General features: G+C 38.5%; 1 protein-coding gene across 6 annotated transcripts; it reads right to left on the bottom strand.

The window, feature by feature from the left end:
• Nucleotides 1–2,138: 2,138 nt before the first annotated feature.
• CNX2 (cofactor of nitrate reductase and xanthine dehydrogenase 2) lies at nt 2,139–22,156 on the bottom strand. Of its 6 annotated transcripts, none has more exons than XR_002023007.2 (8): nt 21,997–22,156; nt 21,666–21,739; nt 19,538–20,176; nt 19,167–19,334; nt 18,873–19,064; nt 17,427–17,495; nt 16,939–17,044; nt 2,139–2,413 (listed from the first exon to the last, which is right to left on the bottom strand). XR_002023007.2 is itself a non-coding variant. In XM_010267605.2 (8 exons), exons 2-7 carry the CDS (start codon nt 21,729–21,731, stop codon nt 16,945–16,947), a joined length of 1,218 nt encoding a protein of 405 aa, XP_010265907.1. In that variant the 5' UTR covers nt 21,732–21,739; nt 21,997–22,156; the 3' UTR covers nt 2,139–2,413; nt 16,939–16,944. The 6 variants fall into 6 exon arrangements, 4 of the variants coding, with proteins under 4 accessions (XP_010265907.1, XP_010265909.1, XP_010265908.1 ...); XM_010267605.2 differs by having other exon boundaries at nt 16,939–17,028; XR_002023008.2 differs by lacking the exon at nt 2,139–2,413 and adding an exon at nt 18,492–18,556 and having other exon boundaries at nt 16,960–17,028.
• Nucleotides 22,157–23,602: the final 1,446 nt, after the last annotated feature.

Below are 23,602 nucleotides of genomic sequence, written 5' to 3'. Positions count from 1 at the left end.
TAAACATAAAAGTAAAAATACATTTATAGATTTCTTGTATTCATCAAAATTCACATGGGAGTGCCGATTCGTACATAATCTTGTACATAAACTCTTTTGAGATGCAAAGAAAACTTGTTTGGTATCAAATTCAAACGTCCAAAACCCCATAAAAGGGCATCCTTGTTATTTTTTCCCATTCTATCGGGGGTGTTCTTTTTTTAGATTTTGAGATGGGGGAAAATTGATAAAACCAAGAAACCCATGTTATTTTATCAGATTTATGTGGGAACCCGGGAAAGTTTACTCCCAGGTGGATAAATAACTTTCCAACTTAGGGGAAAAGTTGCCAACACTTGAATGGGACGAAAATGTCCCTTTTAATAATAGACCTTTATGGCTAAATTGGTCATTGCCTTATTTACATGAGAAACAAAAGAACATGTGTAAATGTACTTAGCTGGGCAAGTCTTTCATGGGAAACACTTACCCATGTTACATTGAGCAAGCTCTTAATATCATCTTAATGTCACACTAGCAGCATATTTATGTAGCATGTTATTCTCTCATTGTCTATTTGGTCACAAAAATATGTTTTTGATATAGGGGTCTGGCTGAATCTTGGCATGTGGCATCGGTTGGATGCATCCCAACCATCCTATGGACCCTAACACATGGTGTCGACCAAACGCATCCTAACCACCCATCACTAACCACTACCAACCACCGCCACTTGCTCCCAACTACTCCTCTCAAGCAACTCTGATTATAAAAAGGGGCTCCCACATTAAGGTAAACACACATCGGAACTCAAGCTCTAAGTCTCCTCTCTTGCTTGGTTCGACCCCTTAGAGCCCTCTACTAACTTGACCGTTAAAGCCTTCACCCCTAGGATAACTCCCGATGCCTCTAACATCTTCTTTCTCTCAACAAGTTAGACCCGTCGGCCTCAAATGCTAGAAATTACGTTGTTGCCCTCGATTTCATATTTGGCAGCAACAATTGATGTCGTTTGTAGAAACGTCTTCAAAACTTTCCCTTATGAAAAAAAAAAAAAAAAGCAAACCTAATTTAATCAACTACTCTCCCTGAAATGGCCGACAAGCAAGACCCCGTCCCTAACGTCCGAAACTTAGTCCCAATTGATCAGTTTGAGCTAGTCCTGAACACGCTAGACAACCTAGCCCAACGATTGGACAACATAGGGCATCCGGTAGAAAGCCACCAAGCCACCCATAGGGTGGCCACCCCGTCAGAAGCCATAGACAACACAGTGTGCTAACCACCTGTACCCCACTAAGCTAGCACTTGGGCGACTCGGAGAGAGTCGACCCCTCAGAGCCTGACAACAGCAATCGACAAGCTGGCAAACCCCGTTCCAAGATCCCTCGGCTCCCCAACTAAGGGGCCGACCCCGTGGGGTCCCATGCCAAGCACAAGAACCTCGACAGTCAACACCATCACACGGAGACCAATCGAGACGACGATGGGTGTTAGGGCCACTACAGTCCCCCTCCAAGGGCAGGAGGTCGGTGCCACGCCTCTCCCCCACCAGTTTCTGACATTCACGACCTCTTCAATGATTGTTGTGCCTTCAAGGCTCAAGACGTGCCAACATCCGAGCACTCCAGGAATGGGGCCAGCCCGTCCCACGTGAGAGAGAACCAGGATCAGGCCAAAGCGACGATGCCATACATCAACCAGTGCCTCGAAGATAACCACAGATTAACACCCTTCAAGATCAGCTTCGGCAAGTGAAGGAGGTTCAAGGTGACGCCTCCACCAGTTGCCCTGCCTCATCCAACTAAATAAAGGCATTCATAAATGCCATCCTCTTCGAGCCCCTCCCACCAAATTTAAAGGCCCCGACGTTGGAGACCTACAACGGGAATACATGCCAGGTAAGGTTGGAAAATGCCCTAGTTAAAGCAATTGAATTGTCAGTTCAAGTTGGAGAAGATTAAAAAGGGAGTCCAGGTAGACATGGGTAACTATGGTTCTTTTAAGCAAATCCAGGCAAATCCTGGTTATATTAGAAAAGGAATGGTGTGATGGTGATTCCGGTCAAAGAATTGCCACCAAAATAATACACATGATAAATCAGCATTACACCCCCCCTCCCCCCCATGTTATTATCCAGTGGTAGAGAAATTGTCAAGTAAAAGGGGAAAAAAGGATTAAAAACTGATTTCTTCCTTATGATACAACATGAAGCTAATTTTCCTGAAAAAACGAAAATTAATGGATCCAATAATTACAATGCTGAATCTCTAATTCTATCTCCAAGCTTACATGATGCACGCGATGTTTGTGATGTGAACGAAGCAATAGATTCAGTGGTGTTTTTGCTTTCTATTCTCCTGACATCAACCAAATGAGAGGAACAAACATCTCCATATCCGCTCTCTTCTGGTAAGACTGATCCCGATAGAACCTGAAAAAAGAAATGCATGTGAAAAGTCACATTTGTTCGTTATCTTGGAAAATGTTACATAGCAATGGTAATCTGAAGCAGAATGGTAAAATTGCAGACGGGATCCCCTGAAAGCAAAAACTCTGTGCACATTCTGAAAGAACAGCGATCCAGCCGCACATTGGGAATATCTCCCCGTGAATTTAACATACATGTACGGGAGATATTCCTGATGTGTGGCCGGATGCCATGTGTGCAGAGTTTTTGCCGTGTTCCAGAGTTTTAACATCTCCCCATGAGGTCTGACATATTTTGATGGACCTTTTTTTTTTTTGAGAAAAAGTAATGTAGTATTTGTATTCCTTAAAAAGATGTAGCAACTAATTTACACAAATATCTTCTGAACACCTATACAGTAAGGAATTATAGGAACTATACAATTAAGATAAAGTGTCTCTTCAAACAAAAATAACGCAATCACGGTGAGTTGATTATCAACTCATTAGTGCATCTGAAGAAAGGCAATTGTGGAAACATTTACACAATAGCGCATCGGTGCCTCCCTGTGTTGTGTGCTTCCAAGATCCCACTATTGGGATCTTATCCAAACATTTACACAAAATTCTGACTAATATTTGTTACCATTTCTTAAAACCTGATTTGACAACTGAAATGGTGATCACTACAACCTTGTTTTCTAATATCAGATTTGCTATATACTATACCCTGGGGATGAGTCAAAGGAGGGAAAAGAAAGATCGTTTCTTTCATTACTTCTCCTGTGCCCTAATTTCCCCCCCACCTGCATCTCTATGCGTCTGCTGGATACTTCTCTGCGTTCTTGGATGCTCTGTTTCTGTTTACTGTTTTTGATTTATCAAAAAAAACAAGATTTTTTTTATTTTTTTTTGGGTTCCATTGGATGATGTCAGTTGTACCTTTTGCCCATTTTGGGAGATTCTTGGTGGAGAATTTGGTTTTCGGTAATTTGATCTGAATCAGGGGAATTGGAAAATCTGTTGTGGTTGAAGAATGCCATGCCATGGAGCTGATTAGAGACTTTAACATTGATATGGCTAATCAGAGACTTCACATGCAGATAACGAGCAGGGACATTGAAAAGAAATAACCTCTGAAATTTTGATCATTCAATCAAGTTGATGTAAAACTGATTCCTGAGATGGAGTTCAAGTGTGCGCCAAAATGGAGGAAGGAGGCAAGGATTGAGGCCAAAAAGTTTTTGCTCGAAGAAACTAGAAGTAGAGGGAAAGACTCCCGCAAGATTAGAAAAGGAAGAAGAGCAACTGTGTTCCTGGAGACTAATGCATTAAGCTGGTTCCAAGGCTTTGTAGATGGAGCAATCCAGTTAGTGAAATGTCCAGGATGGAAAAGCACTCTGAAGATAGAAGAAAGTCTATCAGGTGGAACAAAGAAGAAACTTAAAGGGCTGGTTTCTGATGCTAATGGAACAAATGGTCGAGGACAAAGACAGGTAATTTGTATACCAGAAGGGAGGGATAGCTCAGGCTGGAAAGTCCTAGAAGGACTGCTACAGGAGTACACAAGCAGGCTGTTTGCAACTAAAGAATCTGAACTCAAGGCAGAAGGAGAAAGCCCAAAGGAAAGCACTGAGGTAACTAGGCAAAAAACAGAAGAAACAAAGGAAGATAGGCCAGATCAGAGGATACCTTTGGTCTGCCTTACGATAGTTCCAAGGATTGCTGTAAGTGGTGGGAATGAAGGTTGGGAGAAAAAAATGGTAGTTTCGTTGAAGAACAAAGTGAAAGACTGGACGGAGATCCTGAATGCTATTGCAAAGACACTAGGCATAAAAGACTTGTTACTACTTAAGCCTTTTGAGTCAAATAAAGCCATCCTAGAAACAGGAAGCATAAATCTTAACATCTGCAGAGTGGAGATTAGTGAGGGCATAGCTATGATTGAAAACTGGTGCCCTGCTTGCAATGAAAAGAGCGCAAAGGAGGGAAGCTTCATTCTAAAGATTTTAGGCATCCTTTTCAATCTGCGGCTAGAACCCATATGGGAGAAGATTTTGATAGCCTGTGTGAGGGGTCTTGGAAGAAGCTATGAACATATAGTAGACCTTCATGCAGCAAGAATAAGAATCGCAGGTGCAAAGCCAGAAGACATTCCCCATTCAATTGATCTCTTCATTGATGGAGTGTGGCACAAAATGTGGGTAGCAACTGAAGCGGAAGTAGTAATCTGAAACTGTGGGAAGAAGGTAGAAGATGAAGCTGACCTGGCTTAGCAGGTACCATGTGGCAAGGAAGAAGTGGAGGGCAAAGGTGATGTGGAGTAAAAATTAATGCGAAGGAAATGGAAGAGCCATCGAGAAGAAAGGAAGGCAAGATGTTACAAAGAAAGGAATTAATTCAAACTAAAGGCTGTAAAGAGGAAAGCAAGCAGCCACTCAACTTTGGAAGGGAGAGAGCAACAGTTTCAGCCTATTAAAGGAAACTTGGAGAAGAATCCAACTGTTGGGAGCAAATCTTATGCTAGAGTAGTGTCAGAAGGGACAAATGGCATGGGGGCTCGACCGAATCAAGTGACTATTGGCAAAGGCTGACATGATGTGGCGTTTTAAATTCTTGCGTGACTGGAGGCCTGACATGGAGAACCCAAAGTGAACCAACCTTTGCTTGAACCATTTAGGTGGTTTGATTACTCGACCAGCAGACCTTAGTTCTGGTTCATCATCATCTTCTTTCCCTGGAACAGGAAATCATGCAGCGATGGGAGAAACGGTGAAGCAGCATCACTTGGGAGAAAAAAGATCAAAAAGATACAACTTCAGCCACTTCGTCTCAGAAAGCTTCTAACCTGGAGTAGAAGCCAAGGCAAAAGATGATGGCTACAACTCTAGAGAAACCCAACCTGAGAGGTACAACAGGAGGAAGGAGAAAGAGACGAAAGTCTAGTGACTGGAGTTACTCTCTTCACTATGCACCAAGGAGTAGGCTTGAGATAAGGTAACACTGTCCCTTGTTAGTATTTGCTGTCTCACAATATCATAGTCAGGATTCAGACCAGCTAGGAATTCAAAAACCCTATTAGTTTCAACTTGCTTTCTCTGAGTCTGCATCCTTCTGACTTTCCCACTCTAAGTGTTTCTAGGTGGTCAATTTCATGCCACAAAGATTTCAAAGTAGAGAAATAAACGGAGACTAGTTTCTCTCTTGCTTATGGTTATTAACCTCACACTTCAATTCATAGGCCCTAGCAACATTAAGGGGTTGGGAGTAAGTCTCTTTCATGACATCCCAGATTTCCTTGGCTGTTTTTGCCCACAAATAGTTCCAGCTGATATGTGGCTGCATAGAGTTGCACAGCCATGTCTTAACCAAATAGTTTTCCTGAACCCATTTGGTATACATTTGGTCCTCCTTAGATGGTTCTTTCACATCTCCCAACAGGTAGCTAAGTTTTCCTCTACCCCCAATGCCATCATGGCCGATTGGGCCCATTCTAAGTAGTTGGATCCATCAAACTTCACAGTTGTAATCTGAAAGTCATTCTCAGACATGTTACCAGAATTGCTAGTCCCAAAAAAACCTTCCCCCTAATTCTTGAACTCCATTCTTGGTCAAGAATTAGCAATAAAAAAACTTTTGAAGCTACTGTAATAGAAAAACAGCACCTAAACAACTGATAACAGCCAGCCTAGGTCTTCCAAAAACAAGGAAAAACAGAATTCTGTATGAAACCAATTCAAATCTGATCTGAAACCAATGACAGTTCTGAACTTTTGGGTTTTCTCTCAAAACCCTAGAAAGAAAAAAGGTTTTCCAGCCGCACCTCTCAGAATAGACCAAGATGATTCTTTCAAGGTTATTCTCAAGCAAAAAAAACTTACTTTATGAAAGAAAATCTCTGGCCGCCACCTTCTGTTTGATGCAGAACCCTAATCTTGGGGATCTGAAGCCTTATTCTTCCTGACTACTGGAACTCTCCCAGCCTTCTACAATCTTCTTAGTAGTAGCCGCACACTACCAGTAGCCTCCAAGAATCAGCCGATCCTCCTTCTTTGTTGAAAAACTTCTAAACCTAGGAAATTCTCATGTAGTCAACCTAATTAGACTAACATAAGACCTCCTTCTCTGCAACCAGTTTTAAGTTTTGAACAGAAATTCTGATCGCCACCTTCAGTCTTGATAAAGAAACTGATCTTGGACTCTTTATCTTCCTCTGATTCTTCCTGATTATCAAGAACACAATCCACTCTTTGGACAGCTGCTATAGTCTCTAATAACCTCCAAGAATCAGCCGAAAAAGGGATCCTCTTAATCTTTCAGCCCTAGGCAACTCTCATGTGGTTGGCTGGATCAAACTCACATGAGAAACCCTAACCTGGCTCTGATACCAAGTAGTCAATCAAGACTACAATCAGTCTTGAATTCGAAAGCAAAAAGAAAGATTTCAGAAGAAAAGAAGAAGAAGAGAGGGAGAAAAGAAGAAGCACACGAAGGGTTTTTAAAAAAGAGAGAGAGGGTCAATCATAATGATCTGCCGACCCACTCTTAATATTTATATATGTTGACTAATTGTAAAAGGGCTGAATTGCCCTTATTGCTTACATGGCAAATAAACTAATAAAAAAGCTGAAATAACAAGCTGTAACAACAAACTGAAATAACTACCAACTAACACTGACACAACTAACAAAAACAAGTGCTATGCTGCCATACGAACACAGTGGGGACCACAGCAGTGGAGTCCACATCAGTGTTTTCTACAAGAATAAACCTAAGGAAGAGTTTATTGGATTGGGTAAACTTACAAGAGGAAGAGTTAGAAGCACCAGCTGAATGCTTGGGTTCTTAACTAGACTCTTGGCCTTTATTTTACTTAGGATTACCCTTAAGTGGAAACCCAAAATATGATTTTTTCTAGAATCCTGTCCTGGAGGAATTTGCAAAAAAGGTTGCAATTTGGAAGAGAAATTATATTTCATTAGGGGGAAGGATTACTTTGATTAAAATCAACACTAGAAAATCTTCCAACCTATTTTCTCTCTATCTTTTGTATCCCAACCGAAGTAGCAAGGAAGTTAGAGAAAATCATGAGAGATTTCCTTTGGGAACCGGGGGAGGAAAGGAAAGACCCACTTGGTAAAGTGGGAGATGGTGTATAGACCAAAGATCCAAGGGGGATTAGGATTAGGAAACTTACTACTTACGAACACTACTTTACTTGGGAAATGGTTGTGGTGATTGCCTCAGGAAGAGAGTTTGTGCCACAAAGTCGTAGTAACCATCCATGGTGCTTCGGGCAATGGATGGGATGCAAAGGTCTCACCTCACGCTTCAGTTTAGATGTAAATCAGTCCTCAAATATTAGGTGTAATTTTGAATATTAGAAGAAAAGGAAGAAGAGAAGTAAGAGCAACAACACAAGAGAAGAAGATGGCGAAAAAAGGAAGAAGAAGAAGAATCGAATTATTTTCCCTTTCTCCTCTAATCCTTTTTTTATTAAGAATTAAAGTTAGAGTAATGACAAGTATGCCCTTAAGTGGGCGGCCATCTAGGCAGTAACATAAAGAGATTAAACAAAAAGAAATAACAGGCCCATTAGCCAACAATAAAAGAAAAGATATTGCAAGAGAAGATACTAGGACCCATTCGGCCCAGTCTCTTTACACTCCCCCTCAAGTTGAGCATAGATGTCAATCATGCCCAGCTTGCTTATATAGTGTGTCATTTTCCCTCTTGGAACTCCTTGGTCAGATATCAGTCAATTGCTCGTCTGGTGTGATGAATGGCAAACAAACTTCTCCTGAGGAAACTCTTTCCCTTAAAAATGTCTATCAACCTCAATGTGCTTGGTTCTGTCATGTTGAACAGGATTATGTGCAATGTTGATAGCTGCTTGGTGTCACAGTAGAGCATCATTGGCTTCTCGTAGTCAACCCCCAATTCTTCTAGAAGAGATCGTAGCCACAGTAATTCTGACACACCATGTGCCATTGCCCTGTATTCTGCTTCAGCTGAGGATCTAGCAACTACAGACTGTTTCTTACTCCTCCATGACACAATGTTCCCAACGACCAGAGCACAATAACCTGAGGGTGGATCTCCTATCATCAATACATCTTGCCCAATCAACATTAGTGAAAGCTTCTAGCTTCATGTGTCCATGTTTAACAAACAAAATACCTTTCCCTGGAGTACCTTTCAAGTAACACAGAACCCTTTCTGCAATAGCTAAATGAGTATCTCTGGGAGAATGCATAAATTGACTAATAACACTTACTGCATAGGAAATATCTAGCCGAGTCATGCAAAGATATAACAACTTCCCAAGCAGTTTCTGAAACACCCCCTTATCAGATAAAAGCTCACCATCTGTAGCAGAAAGCTTATGATTAGGATCAATAGGAGTGGAGATTGGTTTAGCGCCAAGTTTACCAGTCTCAGCAAGGAGGTCAATGACATATTTACGCTGAGAAATGAAAATACCATCCTTAGATCTAGCAACTTCAATGCCCAAAAAATACCGAAGATCTCTCAAATCCTTGATCTCAAATTCAGAGTTGAGAAACCTTTTTAATTTACTGACCTCTTGAGTGTCATTTACCGTGACCATAATATCATCAATATAAACTATCAAGAAGGTCACCAGAGAGCCATTTCTCTTCAAGAACAGGGTATGATCAGATTGAGTTTGTGTGTAGCCAAAGGAGACAAGAGCAGCCCTAAACCTCTCAAACCAAGCCCGAGGAGACTGTTTGAGATCATAAATAGATTTCTGCAATTTACACACATTGCCTTGCATTTCCTTCCCATACACCCCTGGAGGCAAAGACATATAGACCCCTTCATGCAAGTCTCCATTCAAGAAGGCATTTTTAACATCAAACTGGTGTAGGGGCCAGTCAAAAATAGCGGCTAGAGATAACAAAACCCTGATTGAGGTCATCTTAGCAACAGGAGCAAATGTCTCAAGATAGTCAATGCCATACATTTGAGTGTAGCCCTTAGCAACCAGCCTAGCCTTAAACCTCTCAATAGAGCCATCAGAGTGATATTTAATGGTAAACACCCATTTACAACCCACCGGTTCCTTCCCTTCAGGCAAGTCAACAATATCCCAGGTATGGTTCTTATGCAAAGCATCCAGTTCAGCCATCATAGCATCCCTCCATTCAGGCTGAGATAAGGCTTCCGGTACGGACCTGGGTATCACATGGGAAGAAACAGATGCAAGAAAAGAGTAGTAGGAATGAGAGAGAAGGCTGTAAGACAGGTGTTTGGAGATACAATGGGTTGTACACTTCCGCTTGCCCTTGCGGAGAGCAATAGGAAGGTCAAGGTCTAGGAAAGCTGTAGATGGGTCAGAAGAAGGCTGACCTGTTACCTCAGTAATGATGGGAGGAGCAAGAGGTTCTTCTGTAGGAGTGGAAATAACATGCCCATGTCTGAATCTCTGCCTTTGGTACCACCTTTGGAGAACAGGAGGAAGAGGAATTATAGGAGAATGAGGTGGAGGAGGAGGAGGAATAGGAATATCGGAGGTAGGTCCAGTGGGAGAAGTAGACACCTCATGATAGGACTCAAGAGGAATGGGAAGAGGAATAGCTGGAGACATAGCAAAGGGCTCTTCAGATTTCTCCCCCTCAGGAGAAATGCTAAAGAAAGGAGTCAACTCAACAAAGGTGACATCCCGAGATACAAAGCAGGTGCCACGAACTGGATCAAAACAGCAATATCCCTTCTATGTGGAAGCATATCCCAGAAAAACACATTTATGAGCCTTAGGTTCAAACTTGTGCCTTTGATGACTGTGAATATGCACATAGCAAGTGCACCCAAAAACACGGAGAGGAAGAGAAAATATCATCATCCGGGAAGAGAAGGCTAAAGGGGGTTTTGAAGTCAAGGACCTGGGAGGGCATACGGTTGATCAAAAAAGTAGCAGTAAGAATAGCATCTCCCCAAAATTTTATAGGAACATGGGATGCAAACAAAAGGGATCTGGCAACTTCAACCACATGTTTGTTCTTCCTTTCCGCCACCCCGTTTTGTTGTGGAGTGTAGGAACAAGAACTTTGATGAATAACCCCAAAAGTTTCAAGATAGGTGGAGAGGGTTCTCTCAAAATACTCCTTAGCACTATCAGAACGGAATATTTTGATACGAGTGTTAAACTGGGTGAGGATGAGTTCATGAAATTTTTGTACAATAGCCGGTACTTCATCCCTGGATTACATGAGATAAATCCAAGTGTAACGAGAGTAGTCATCAATAAAAAGGATAAAGTACCTGTAACCCCCCATAGTTGGCAAATGATATGGCCCCCACACGTCAGAGTGAACAATATGAAAAGGAGAAAGAGATCTTTTATTGCTTACTGAATAAGAATGTCTACAATGCTTTGCCAGTTCACACGACTCACAATGAAGACTCGATAAAGACACTCCCTTAAACATATCTGGAAACAAATGACTCAAAGTAGAAAATGACAAATGACCAAACCGAAAGTGACAACAAGACTTTGTTAACAGACTCTAAGGCAACTCCATGAGGTGGTCCCAAAGCTCGATCCAATGTGTCCAGCAAGTATATTCCATTCGCCTCATGGCCACTCCCAATCATCCTCTGAGATTGCAGGTCCTGAAAAACACAATGAGTGGGAAAAAAGGTTATGCTGCAATTCATGGATTTAGTTAAGCTGCTAACAGATAAAAGGTTTGTGTTAAGTTTAGGGGCATGAAGGACAGAGGATAAATAAAGGGTGTCAGAGGTCTTTATATCTCCTTTACCAGAGATGGGAGCAAGAGACCCATCAACAAGGGATATTTTCTCTTTGCCAGAGAGAAGGTGGTATGAGCAGAAGGGATTAGACAGGCCGGTCATATGGTCTGATGCACCGGAATCAATAATCCAAGGGATTTTATGATTACCTGAAACTGAAGCATGATTTGCAGAAGCACAAATACCTAAGTGAGCAAATGCTGATGAAGATGATGTATTGTTGTTGGAAGAGTGAGATGAAGAAACAATAGCTTCCAAGTGATTTAGTAGCCTCCCATACTTTTCAAAATCCGCCTTCATTGCTGCCAACTGCTCAATGGTTGATTTCTCTTCACTCTCCTTATTTCCTCCTTCAAGTACTATAGCAACATTAGCTGCCTTAGGCTTTCCTACCTGACTGCCCTTCTTAAAGCTATTGTTATTCTTAAACCTATCAGGAAGAAGCTCAAGATGAAGCTTCCAGCAAGTGTCCTTTGTATGCCTCGGTTTCTTGCAATATTCACATATCTGCTCCTTTTTCTCAGTAGGACCCTTTGGCTTTATTCCAGCATGTGCAAAGTGTTTTGTAGGTGGACCCTGCAACTAAACCTGCTGCCTACTCTCCTCACTGCTTATCATAGCATAAGCCTGGGAAAGAGTAACCTCATCTCTGGCTAGGATATTTTGCCTAATGATGTCAAACTCAGGGTTGAATCTAGTGAGAAATTCAAACACCCTATTTCTCTCCACCAACTTCCTATACATTTCAGCATCATTCTTACTCTCCCATACAACTGTCTCCATAACATCAATTTCTTGCCATAGGGGTTTCAGTATAGAGTAGTAGATTGCTACACTCTTCTCCCCCTGTCTTAGGTTCTTCACATCACTTTTCAATTTATAGACTCTGGCTACATTCAACTTCTGTGAATAGGTCTCAGTAACACTGTCCCATATCTCCTTAGCCGAAGATATCCAGACTTATATGAGGTTGCATAGAATTGACCAACCATCCTATGACAGTATAGTTCTCTTGCATCCATTTCTCAAATTCAGGGTCTGTCTCTTCGGGTTTCACTTTACTACCTGTGAGATACCCGAGTTTTCCTCTACTACAAACATAAATTCTTATAGACTGTGCCCAAGCAAGATAATTTGTCCCATCTAGCTTGATTGTGGTTACACCAGTCAAAACAGAATCTACCGAGCCAAAGCCTGAAACCAGCACTTGCTTGAACTCACTTCTGTATGGCTCCATTAATCAAACGAATAATCAAAGAACCAGAAATTTTGTTTGTATAAACTTACTTGAAGTCAAACCAGAACCCAGATGCTTGAAAACTAGGGTTTTACTCCGTCCAGCTATTGGGGAGGAAGAGAGAAGATGCAGTCGCTCCTACCAAAACTTCCCAATCTCTTCCAAACCTGAACCGCCCTCCTTTAGGAGTCACAAGACACCTCCCAAGCACAAAGTGCCACACCCAAAGCTTCACCTTTACCTGTACCTTCGAAAATCTCTAATCGGCTAGGGTTTTGGGCAGCAACAGAACAGCACCGCTTCTTGGCAATATCCAGCCAGATTTAAACTCTCCAAACCCTCTACCAACTAGGCCAGAGATCCTCTGAACTATATAGAATCTATCTCTCCACACACTCTCTTAATCTAAGGGTGTATAGGAAAAGAAGAAGAAAGAAAAAAATGAAGAAATAGACCTGCTCTGATACCAAGATGTAAATCAGTCCTCAAATATTAGGTGTAAATTTGAAGATTAGAAGAAAAGGAAGAAGAGAAGTAAGAGCAGCAACACAAGAGAAGAAGATGGCGAAAAGAGAAGGAAGAAGAAGAAGAATCGAATTATCTTCCCTTTCTCCTTCCTTTTTTTATTAAGAATTAAAGTTAGAGTAATGACAAGTATGCCCTTAAGTGGGCGACCAGCTAGGCAATAACATAAAGAGATTAAACAAAAAGAAATAAACAGGCCCATTAGCCAACAATAAAAGAAAAGATATTACAAGAGAAGATACTGGGACCCATTCGGCCCAGTCTCTTTACAAGTTTCTTCACCTTGGAAATCCATTCATGAGGTACTGCCTATCTTCTTAAATTTCACACAATTTGATGTGGGAAATGGTAGTAAAGTCCTTTTTTGGGAAGATGTCTGGTTAGGTGATACCCCTTCAAAATCCCAATTCCCTTTGCCCTATTCACTTTCTAGTCTTCAAAAGAAAACCATCACTTGCTTCTAAAGCCTTTCCACTCCAGGTTTAAACTGTGAATTCGGCTTTAGAAGGGGTTTAAGGGATAGAAAATGTGAGTTTGTGGTAATTGCTAAATTAGTTAGGGTCAGTATTCTTGGATTCAAGGGTGGATGATAACATGTTTCCTAACCTTTTTCTTCCTTTTTCCTCCTCTTTTCCTACTTTGTTTACAAACTTTAATAGGCATGAACTGAAGGATGTAAAATATATGCTCCACAAAACAGTAAAAGAACTCTGACAAGGTAATAGGTGAAGAGCCTAGCCCTAAATTCAACATGATCAATGACAATGGCATCTTGGAGAAGACCCACTCCCTACATCACATCAAGACCCACCTAATCTTTCAGATGACAAGGAGAACCACACCCACAAGTCCATCAGCAACCTGACAAAGACACAAATGCCAAAGGACAAACTGCCACTCATGAAACATACTGCTCCTCATGACAACATTATTTTTTCTCCAAGCATGTCTTTCTACTTACATATCTTATTCTCCCTTAGAACACCAAGAGCATTGGTCGATATCCTCTAACAGTTGATAATATGCCACAGCTAGAATGATATTCCTTATAGGCAAATTCTCCAAGAAAACTGTTATCAAAATATAGGCCTCCATAGAACATATGAGCATTTTTTGTCTCTTGTGTCACCTATAGGAACCATAGTGATGATGTCAAAGTCACATCAACAAGCAACAACATTCATCCTTCTATAATGCAGTAAATTGCCATTCCTCAAATATAAGTTTTGTCATTATAACAAATGGGAGAAATAGGGTATCTTATTGTTGAACCATCTTTCTTTTGAGAAGCTCTATTATGCAAAAGTTAGATTAACAACTGTCAATGCCAACCTCAAGTGACACATCAGATAGGGCCTAGGGCTTGTCAAGAATGGGATTTTGTTCCATGTAGGCAACAACCACTCAGGAACACCAAGACCACCAATGTGGCTAAGAGAGTCTGACTTGATCCCAAGAAAGCCATCAACATAAGGATTGTAATGTGTCCTTTTCTGTACAATGGCATGTCTGTAGAAATCCAAACAAGCAAGTGAAAAGGAGACACTCATTTGATTCTTTAAAAACCAATTCTCTCTCATGAGATCAAGTATCATGCATGAATAGCACACCAATGTCCAATGCTAATAAATCCACCAGGTTCATAGAAATAGGATAGCCTAAAACCCATTAGAACATCACAAGTTCATTGACACAAAATCAGCTATCTTTAATCAGGCATATATCTACAGACTTATGCCTATGGAGTTCTTGAGCTAATCCCATGCAAAGCAACATTGCTGCTATCCATGTGGACACTAAATGGTAAATTTGGTGCATTAAGTAGCTTTCCATATGGAAGAGAACATGAATAAGAATATCCCAACTGTTAGAAAATAATAGAACCTGAAACTCATGGAACAACACAATCTTACATGTAATAAGACACTGATTTCCCTCCCCAAGGATAGGGACAAGATAAATACTCAATTCCAAAATTAGGTAGAATGGTGCTTAGAATTTTTCAAGTCAAACGTCTAGGTAAGCCTCCTAGTCAACGAAAGGAGACTAACAGAAATTCTTGAAGAATAAGAACTAGAGGTCACTGACATAGCATGACTGCTAATAAAATCTCATAACCATCGCTATCCTTGCAGCCTTACTGAAGGAGATTAAATGCAGCAATTCGTTTTTCCCAAAAGGATAACTTGAGACAATAAACTGGACATTAAGGAAAAGAAACAGATCATACTGTACTATCTCCAATGAATATTGATGCTTAATAACAAACATATCAAGCTTACAAATGGTAAGGCGTTGCCAACCAAAAAAGAAGCAAAACATATTAGAGTTATATCCCAAACCACAAACAAATGGTGTTATGTTCTTTGAAGATGAACTAACGTAGGAGTCCAACCACAATTATAAGACTAGCCCTCTATATTAAGGTCATTTTCAAAGACTTTTGCCTATGACCTCCCAATTTGAGCCCATGAGCCCATTTTGGAGAAAAGAAAGTAAGAAATAGCTAGAAGAGGGATCACTAGATTTTGTAGAACGTTTGTTTGTTTTCTATTTTTTATTGTCAATTGACATTGCAAAGCCTCTATTTTGAGGTTTCTTCAAGGACTGGTTGGGTTTTCTTAGGTTTCTAAAGGTCTTCCAACATAGGGCCCAATAGATTCTGTAGTGAGTATCCTCTATATTTTATTTTCGTTTATCTTCTGAAGCATCCTTCTTGAGGCTTCCTAAAGGAAAATATAGAGTTGCTTTTGCCACTCTATATATTGAACCGCAATATTCTTTCTCAAAGTGAGAAATTGAGAAATGATTTTCTTTTTCTCTGTGGTGAATTGGGGGGGAGGACTCTTTCTGAGAAGCAATTCTTCTTAAGGTGGAGAGACCCTATCATCCCTTGGCATAAGAAGTTAGGAATTGTTAGGAATATTTTTTTCTCTTTCATTGGTATTCTCTCTTCCTCCGTTTTTATGCAAATAAGTAATGAAGTCATTGCAGCCTGAAGCTTAAAAATGTACTTCCTTTTTTCCTTGGGTTCAACTAAACCATCCACCTAGAGTCTTCACAAGTTGATAGAATAGATGAGTATCCAAAACAACCATATAACATTAAGTCATGCATAAGCACTTAAGTTGCAGACTATTTCCAATAATGGTAAGTCACTAATTGTTTTTATTTCTTCAAGAGAAACTATTCACTAATATTTGTGCATGTTGTAACATAGACCTAACCATGAACCTTAAGCAAGTTCACCTTTATTGGCTAATCTTGTAGAAGGATTTAAAATCTTTAAGTAGATAGACAAAGGAAAAGGTATTAAGCAAAACACAATTTAATCTCTAACACCATAAAACATGAAAAATGTGATTTTCCAAAAGTACATAACAAAATGTATTTAGGATACCCCATATAACTTGGATAAGGGTTTTTTTATCAGTTGGGTAAGGGTTTTTTCAGTTGAGTAGATCATATGGTGAAGTGTATGTTGTTGTTATGCTATCAGGATTCACAACTACCAGCTAAAGGGGGTTTTCTACACCATGAATGATTGAAAAGGAATATCTATAATTGTCCATCTAATGGGCAAAGATCTATAACCGTCCTCTGCCCATCTTATAGGGGATCCTCTGGATAGTCACATTTAGAGTGTCCCTGTGGGAAAACTAAACAACCAAAAGATAGCTTTGAATATCCTAAATTTTCTTGAGTTGTTTGAATATACCAGTCTTCAATAATGATTCTTTTTGCCATAATGCACATTACCATTGGGCCGAACTCACAACAAGAAAAAGATTGGCAGAAAGAAACATGTTCACCAATTTCAGGCCAACATGAGACATAAGTCAGAAATCAAAACCATATAGTAATAGAATTCCAAAAAATTGGCTTCAAAGCTCAATGAACAAAAATGGCAAAAGCATCTTCTCTATGCAGCAAAAATAAGAATGAGCTTAAATATTTGATCTGAATATCTTGATTGAAGTAACCAAAAGGAAACCAAATAAGCGGCATACCAAGCCCTAGCCACCAATATGAATCATGGGTCTATTTGCAGTTTTCGCAATATCAAACATTCCAGCGTGAGCAGCTTTCTTCCTCTTGACCTAAAACAGACAGGTACTAAATATTCTTACATTATCTGATAGATCATATAGGAAAAACAAAAAAATGGGTAAGAACACACAAAAAATAGTTGTCCTGATCATGTGATTATAGTGCATTACTAAGTCATGCAAACTAATGTAGCAAAACTGATAGCAAAGCCTATGAATATGGTAATAACCAAAGATTTGGTTTTTATCAAAACACTATTTCTGTATGCATCATCATTGTTGAAATACAATCTATATGCAATCATCATTTTTCTTGTCCAAATAGAAATTTAAGTTTAGCCATAAATAACATACTAATATCTTACAACATTAGATGCTTGAAATTAAAAAAAAAAAAAAAAAGACAGTTTTGAAAAATTAAGAAATGAGAAGATAAATATCACACATACCGCAGCCCCAATTATCTCCTTCAGCCCTTCATCATTAATACCATTACGAAGGGGATCCCTCAAGCTAACCTATAACAATACATATGCATGTTTCAGTTAGAAGCTTTAGTAAACCACAAAGAAATAAAAGATATTTGACAAGTATGACCAACGTGCATATCTTTATTATAATGAGTTCAAAACTGATCAACATGTTAACATCCAATGCATTAACTGATCTGAGTCTCCAGTCTAGGTATTCAAGGAATTTGGACAACTCCAAGGGGTGCCCATCAGTGATACATGAACTCTCCTAAATGGATGAAGTGTCCATGCCGGGCACATGTCAGACTCTAGAACTCCATGGTTTCTTGAGGGACACCTCTATGTGACATTTTTCTTTCCCGTTGCTAAAAGAACAGTTAATGTACACACTGAATGTCATTTTTCCTACAAATTGAGTTACAAATCTTTTAAATAGGTTTTCTATAGGTTTATAATATTAAAATTCAACAAAATATGGAGTATTTTAATAGTTTATAATTGTTTATGAATATTTCTATGGGCCCTTGTTTTTTCATATTTCCGAGTCAGACTCTCAGACTGCATCATATTTGGATTCTCATGTCCATGTCCCTGCAACACTAATGCACATCTGATGAAATAGATCCCAAACTAATGCCACTAAGAAAAACTTCATCTGTATTCAGTTTCTGCCATCCTTGATTCTAGAATAATTGAATTTATAATGTAGTAAAATGTTGATATGTTTCTATCTAAGTCTCTTAAAAACCTTGCTTCATATTTTACCTTCTAAAAACATTTAATTCTATCACTGAAAGATCTTTCTTTCAATGCCTGTGTAAGGATTAAGCACATGAAATTTTTTCTAGTAATATGCATTATGACCTTGCAAAAGAAATTCATTTATCTATCAAAAACCATTATTTGCTCACATATCCAGTGAAGAAGATAAAACTGATAACTCTTTTTTCTTTTAATTGCTATATAGCTCACTTTTTAACATAAAATCATGCTGTGTATCACAGTTCTACTGGCAGCTTTAGAAAGAATATGTTGTCATACCAAAAAAATGAGGCTCTTCAAGCATTTTTGCTTCTATAGCCTCAAGTTGGTTGACAGGTTTACATCTACATCATCAAGACAATCAAAAACTTGAATGTCAAACCCTAGCCCATAACTCAGGAATATTACACTAACAATGGTTTACTCATGCTTCAGTGGGGGAAGGTAGGGATAGTTTAACAATTAAATATAAAGCAGCTGAGGATGGTTTTACAATTAAACAGAAAGCTCTTGAAAAAACTATAAAAATGATTACTTTTTATTCTTCAATAACATGTATAACAAATAAGGTGACGTCAGCCCAAGAATGATAAGTGATACAGTGACACTCATGAAAAGGGAACCACAATGTAAAGTTGCAAGGTTAAGTAGTTTTTCTACCTCAGAAGGACCGAAGAGGCATACTTTAAAGTTCCCATCAGCTAAAAGCCGCAATCTATTGCAACCAGCACAAAAATTCTCTGTCATTGATGTGATGAAAGAAACAGTACCTTGATGCCCATCTAGCCTAAAATTCTTGGCTGTATCTGTGGGATGATCCTGAAGCCTCTGTATCCCCTTAAACTGTTGTGCCTGATCAAGTACCATAAAAACTTTCAACCATAGTATAATATATCTTTGCAGTAATATCTCGGACACCAAAACAATGTACCATCTGTCAGGGTTCTACCTTACCACTCTATCCACCATTTCCGAATAGGGTACAAGTTTTTTGACATTCCAGACGTTCCCATCAAAAGGCATGAATTCAATGAATCGAACATTGATTGGCTTCTCACGTGTTAACTCTACGAAATTACAAATTTCATCATCATTGAAGCCACGTATCACAACGCAATTCACCTAGCATACAACAATAAAGTAAGGACAAGTCCATTAGTCCAGTATGAATTCTTAAGAAAACTTTGACCCACATCCCAAACAAATAACAAAAGAGACATTTGTCTCATAACAAATTGAAGAATGTCCAAAGTTTTGAAATATTAAAATGCATCACTCATTGAACAGTGATCCAATGAGAAACTAATTCAGAAAGAGGAGCATACTTTAACTGGATTGCATCCAAGGTCTATAGCAGTATTGATCGACTCCATAACCCTTTCATGTCCTTTACGCCTTGTCATGAACTCAAACTTGGCCCGGACTAAGGTGTCCAAGCTGATATTTACCGAATTCAGACCACATTCTTTCAATTTTGAAAGCTTTCTCGCAAGAGTAATTCCATTCGTTGTCATAGTCAGTGTTTTCAACCCTTCCAAATTAGATAATTGTAAGCATATCTCTTCAATGTCTTTCCTAATTGTTGGTTCCCCACCAGTCAACCGAATCTTATTGACGCCTGAGCTTACAAATAGATTTGCCAAGCGAATGATCTCATCTGCTGAAAGAATCTGAGGATTTGGCGTGAGCTCCACACCATCTGCTGGCATACAATATTGGCACCGGAGGTTACAGCGCTCCGTCAAGGAAATCCTCAAGTAAGTATGCATCCTTCCAAATGAATCAACTAGCATATCAGAAACTGGATTATCTTTTGATGGATCCTCTAACATCTTAGCACAAGAAGACGCATATGTCTTTGACTGGAAACTGTTGGAATAATCCTTAATTATAGCTTGAGTATTACTGCTTTTGGACAAAAAAGATGAATTCTTGCAATTATGTTTCATCCAATGCAAATTGACCTGATGATGCAATTAAATGTTGTTAGACAATGACAAGAAAGAAAAAACAGTACTTGTGATATAGTATGGAGAAAAATTTTTGCAGAATTCATGAAGTCGTATGAGTGTTAGGGGTGTCAACGGTATTCAAAAATCTGATTTCGAATTTGATATTCGACATAATCGAATCGAATTCAGATAATTCAAATATCTAATCGGTCGAATTCGGATATCCTATTCATATCGAATAGTTAATCGGATTCGAATTTGGATATGACCTTATTTGATTCGATAAATATCCGAATTCGACTGATTATTTATTTCTTATATAATATATAAAATAATTAAATGTTTTATATAATTTATATAATAATTAAATTATATAAATAATCTATATACTTACATACTTTATATAAATAAATTATTTATTTTATATATTTATCAATTACCTAAAATAATTAATTAATCAAATATTCAAATATTTAATCGGATTTGAATTCGAATATTAATTTTCGATATCCATCAGATATCGAATTGAATTCGGGTACCAGATTTTCTAATCGGATTCGAATTCAGATATTGCCTTATTCGATTCAAATTCGACCCGTTTACACCCCTAATGAGTGATCAAGGGGACTCTAACAATCAGAAAGTTGGTTCTCGGTTTTTTTATCTTTCGATATTCAAAGCATCAATGGAATACATAAAATGCTTGGGTAAAAATTAAAAAGCAAACTTGACTGAACAATGCAGCTCAGTTCTAACTAGGCTTTGATACCTCATTACCAAGGTGAGTAGCTGGGTGTCAGGTCAGACAATCTTCTGACATAACCCACTGAAATTAAGACCCAGATGTAAAATCATATAACAAAGTGGATATTGAGCTACAGATGGGCCATGAAATGATTTTATTTCATTCGTTCTGTTTTTCTTTTTTTTTTTTTTTTTTGAGAAGTAATGATAATACATCCGAAAGGGAAGAACCCAAAATGCAGCTATCAAAAGTCACCATCTTTTTATCCATGTACATGATGGAACAAGCTCATTTTAGTTAAATTAACAAAAGAAAACCATTTTTGGGAAAAATTCCCTTTAAGCAGGAAAGCATTCGAGCTAAACCAAAATAATAAGAAAAGGACTAATATGACAAGTTAATCATGCATTCATCACCATTTGACATTGCAAATATACCATGAATCAAGCAGTTCATAATTATGTCCACGGTCCACTTTGAGTCATTAAATGTGAACGGAACTAAAATTCAATTTACTTGGCGAACAAAAAACTTGAGTTTCGGCATCACTGAAATTCTAATAGAAATTAACCATGTGGAATGAATATGAAAATTTAATCTGACGAATTAGTTGATATACCAGAAATACCATAACCACCTGTAACTAGTATTTAACCTTTTCACTAAAAAAAAAAATTGACAACTTCAAATTTTATAATATATAAATCACGAGTAGAAAACAAACCAGATGGTTTCATCAGAACACAGAGAGTTTACCCAATGAAAATCCAATCTTCCGAAACTCGAACCCCACCCGAAAATTCTCGACGCGTACCTTCGCATCGTTGTGGCTGAAACACCAATACAACGATCAAACGAAAACGGATAAGAACAACAAGCTAATAATATAGCAATAAATCAGTTCTTCCCATCAAGCAAACAAAATTCAGACTTCCGTATGTTTTAGTGGCACCAGCAATATTCGATTCACAAAATATTAAAATGGAAACTAAAAGATCAAAAGAACAGAAAGAATCTGGTGAGTGCTACGATCATGAAATATTCCATTCCTGTAAAAAGAAAAGGAGCTTTTAAGCTTTATGCTCACATGAGGACACAGACTTAGCCTTTTCTCTCCTCTCGTCCTTCCGTTTGCACTTTGCACCAGCCAGATAGCGAGAGTATTCAAGAGCCTTCACCTAACGTCAAGTTAAAAACAGTGAAGACTTGCCGCTGGCGGTTTGGTGTGTTATCCGTAGAAAATACCAAACCAAACATGGATAGGAAGAATAAAAATGATATCTACGGGGAAAGAATATAAAAGATAAAACATGAAAATTGATTTGGGCACATCCCATTTTTTGTTAGTGCTGGTCTGCTGGACCAAAATGACAAAACACCTTTCAACGGATTCAAAGGTTCGAACTCTAATACCCGATTTCACATCCTCGATTTATGCCATGTTTAGAATCAATGCAGTTTCTTGATGGGTGTTTTTTGAGAAACAGTATTGTATTATGTTGTTTTCTCAAAAAAACATTTTTTCTCTTTTTTTTCTTTTGAGATTATTATTTCTTGCTATTACATCAGCTTTTTTCAATACCACATCTCAGCATATTATTGTTAGTAATAATAAAAACGTGAGAAAATATTAAAAAAGACATTTTCTCAAATCACATTTTTCCCGAAAAGTGTGGTTTGAGATAACGTTTTACGAAATTGCATAAAACTAAACAACAATCAAGCATGATCTTGAAAGAAAATAGATTCAGACATGTGGTATTGTTTTTCAAGAAAATGGCATCGGTTCCAAACACTAGCCTATGTGTTAAAACTTAAATCTTATTAATAATCATATTTGATTCATTGTCAAAAATATAATCAGAACCGATTTGGGATGTTCACGATCAATTTGGTACAGGAGAAAATCCCATATTAATCCAACAAAATATAATATGAGAAACCAAACCAATTGGAAAGCCAAAATAATATAGAATACATCAAGCTTTTTAAAACTAAACAAGATAAACCGGTCATGGGTCCAGTTCTCGAGTCAAATGTTTGATCGTTCGAATCGAATGGATGGTTTGTTCTGACAAAAATAAATAAAAAAATGGTCAAAACTGTTGAGTAGTTCAAATGATTCGAACAATTCGATCGTTCGGATCAACAGTTTACTGACCAAATCAACAATTTTTGATAAAATAACGATTCTAAGGTAAAATGAAACCAACCACCTAACCAATTCCCGTTTTTTAGTCCCATCGTCCAATTCAATCCGATTTTTGAAAACCATGGAATACATTGAGTCCATAGTAAGATGTTAAATGATTATAGGCCGCATGTATTGAAATACGGGTGTGGGGCGTTATCATTGGTCCGAGAGTGCTAAACATCTATTGTTAGTAAAATCCAATCGGATCCAATTAATAAATTGAATATTTTATTTATATGAATCTATTGTATAAATATAAGTTAGAAATAAATAAATTTAATTCATTTTCGGTTAGACACATAAATACCGGATACGAGCTAAATCCAAGTCTGGTCCGAACCCGATATATCAGTCTCGGATTTTTGATCGGAATCAAACGTTTTCGGTAATCAGATATCGGATTAGGATATAAGTTGATCCGATACAAATCCGACCGGTTACAACCTCTTTCGTGTGTGAGCCATGATGTGGTGTGCTCACTAATTTGACTCGGAGAAAC

This window comes from Nelumbo nucifera, chromosome 2 (genome assembly GCF_055504915.1).
Source record: "Nelumbo nucifera cultivar China Antique chromosome 2, China Antique-T2T, whole genome shotgun sequence".
NCBI lineage: Eukaryota > Viridiplantae > Streptophyta > Magnoliopsida > Proteales > Nelumbonaceae > Nelumbo > Nelumbo nucifera.
Note: the sequence above shows the minus strand (reverse complement) of the source record. Positions and strands in the feature narration are given on the sequence as shown.

Bases quoted from the DNA above. Each gene is read 5' to 3' on its own strand.
- CNX2 (XM_010267605.2), bottom strand. From the start codon at position 21,731: ATGCGAAGGTACGCGTCGAGAATTTTCGGGTGGGGTTCGAGTTTCGGA. The intron at 19,335-19,537 runs GTATGCTCCTCT...GTTGTATGCTAG, and splicing joins TTGGATGCAATCCAGTTAAA to GTGAATTGCGTTGTGATACG. The intron at 19,065-19,166 runs GTAAGGTAGAAC...GTACTTGATCAG, and splicing joins CGGAAATGGTGGATAGAGTG to GCACAACAGTTTAAGGGGAT.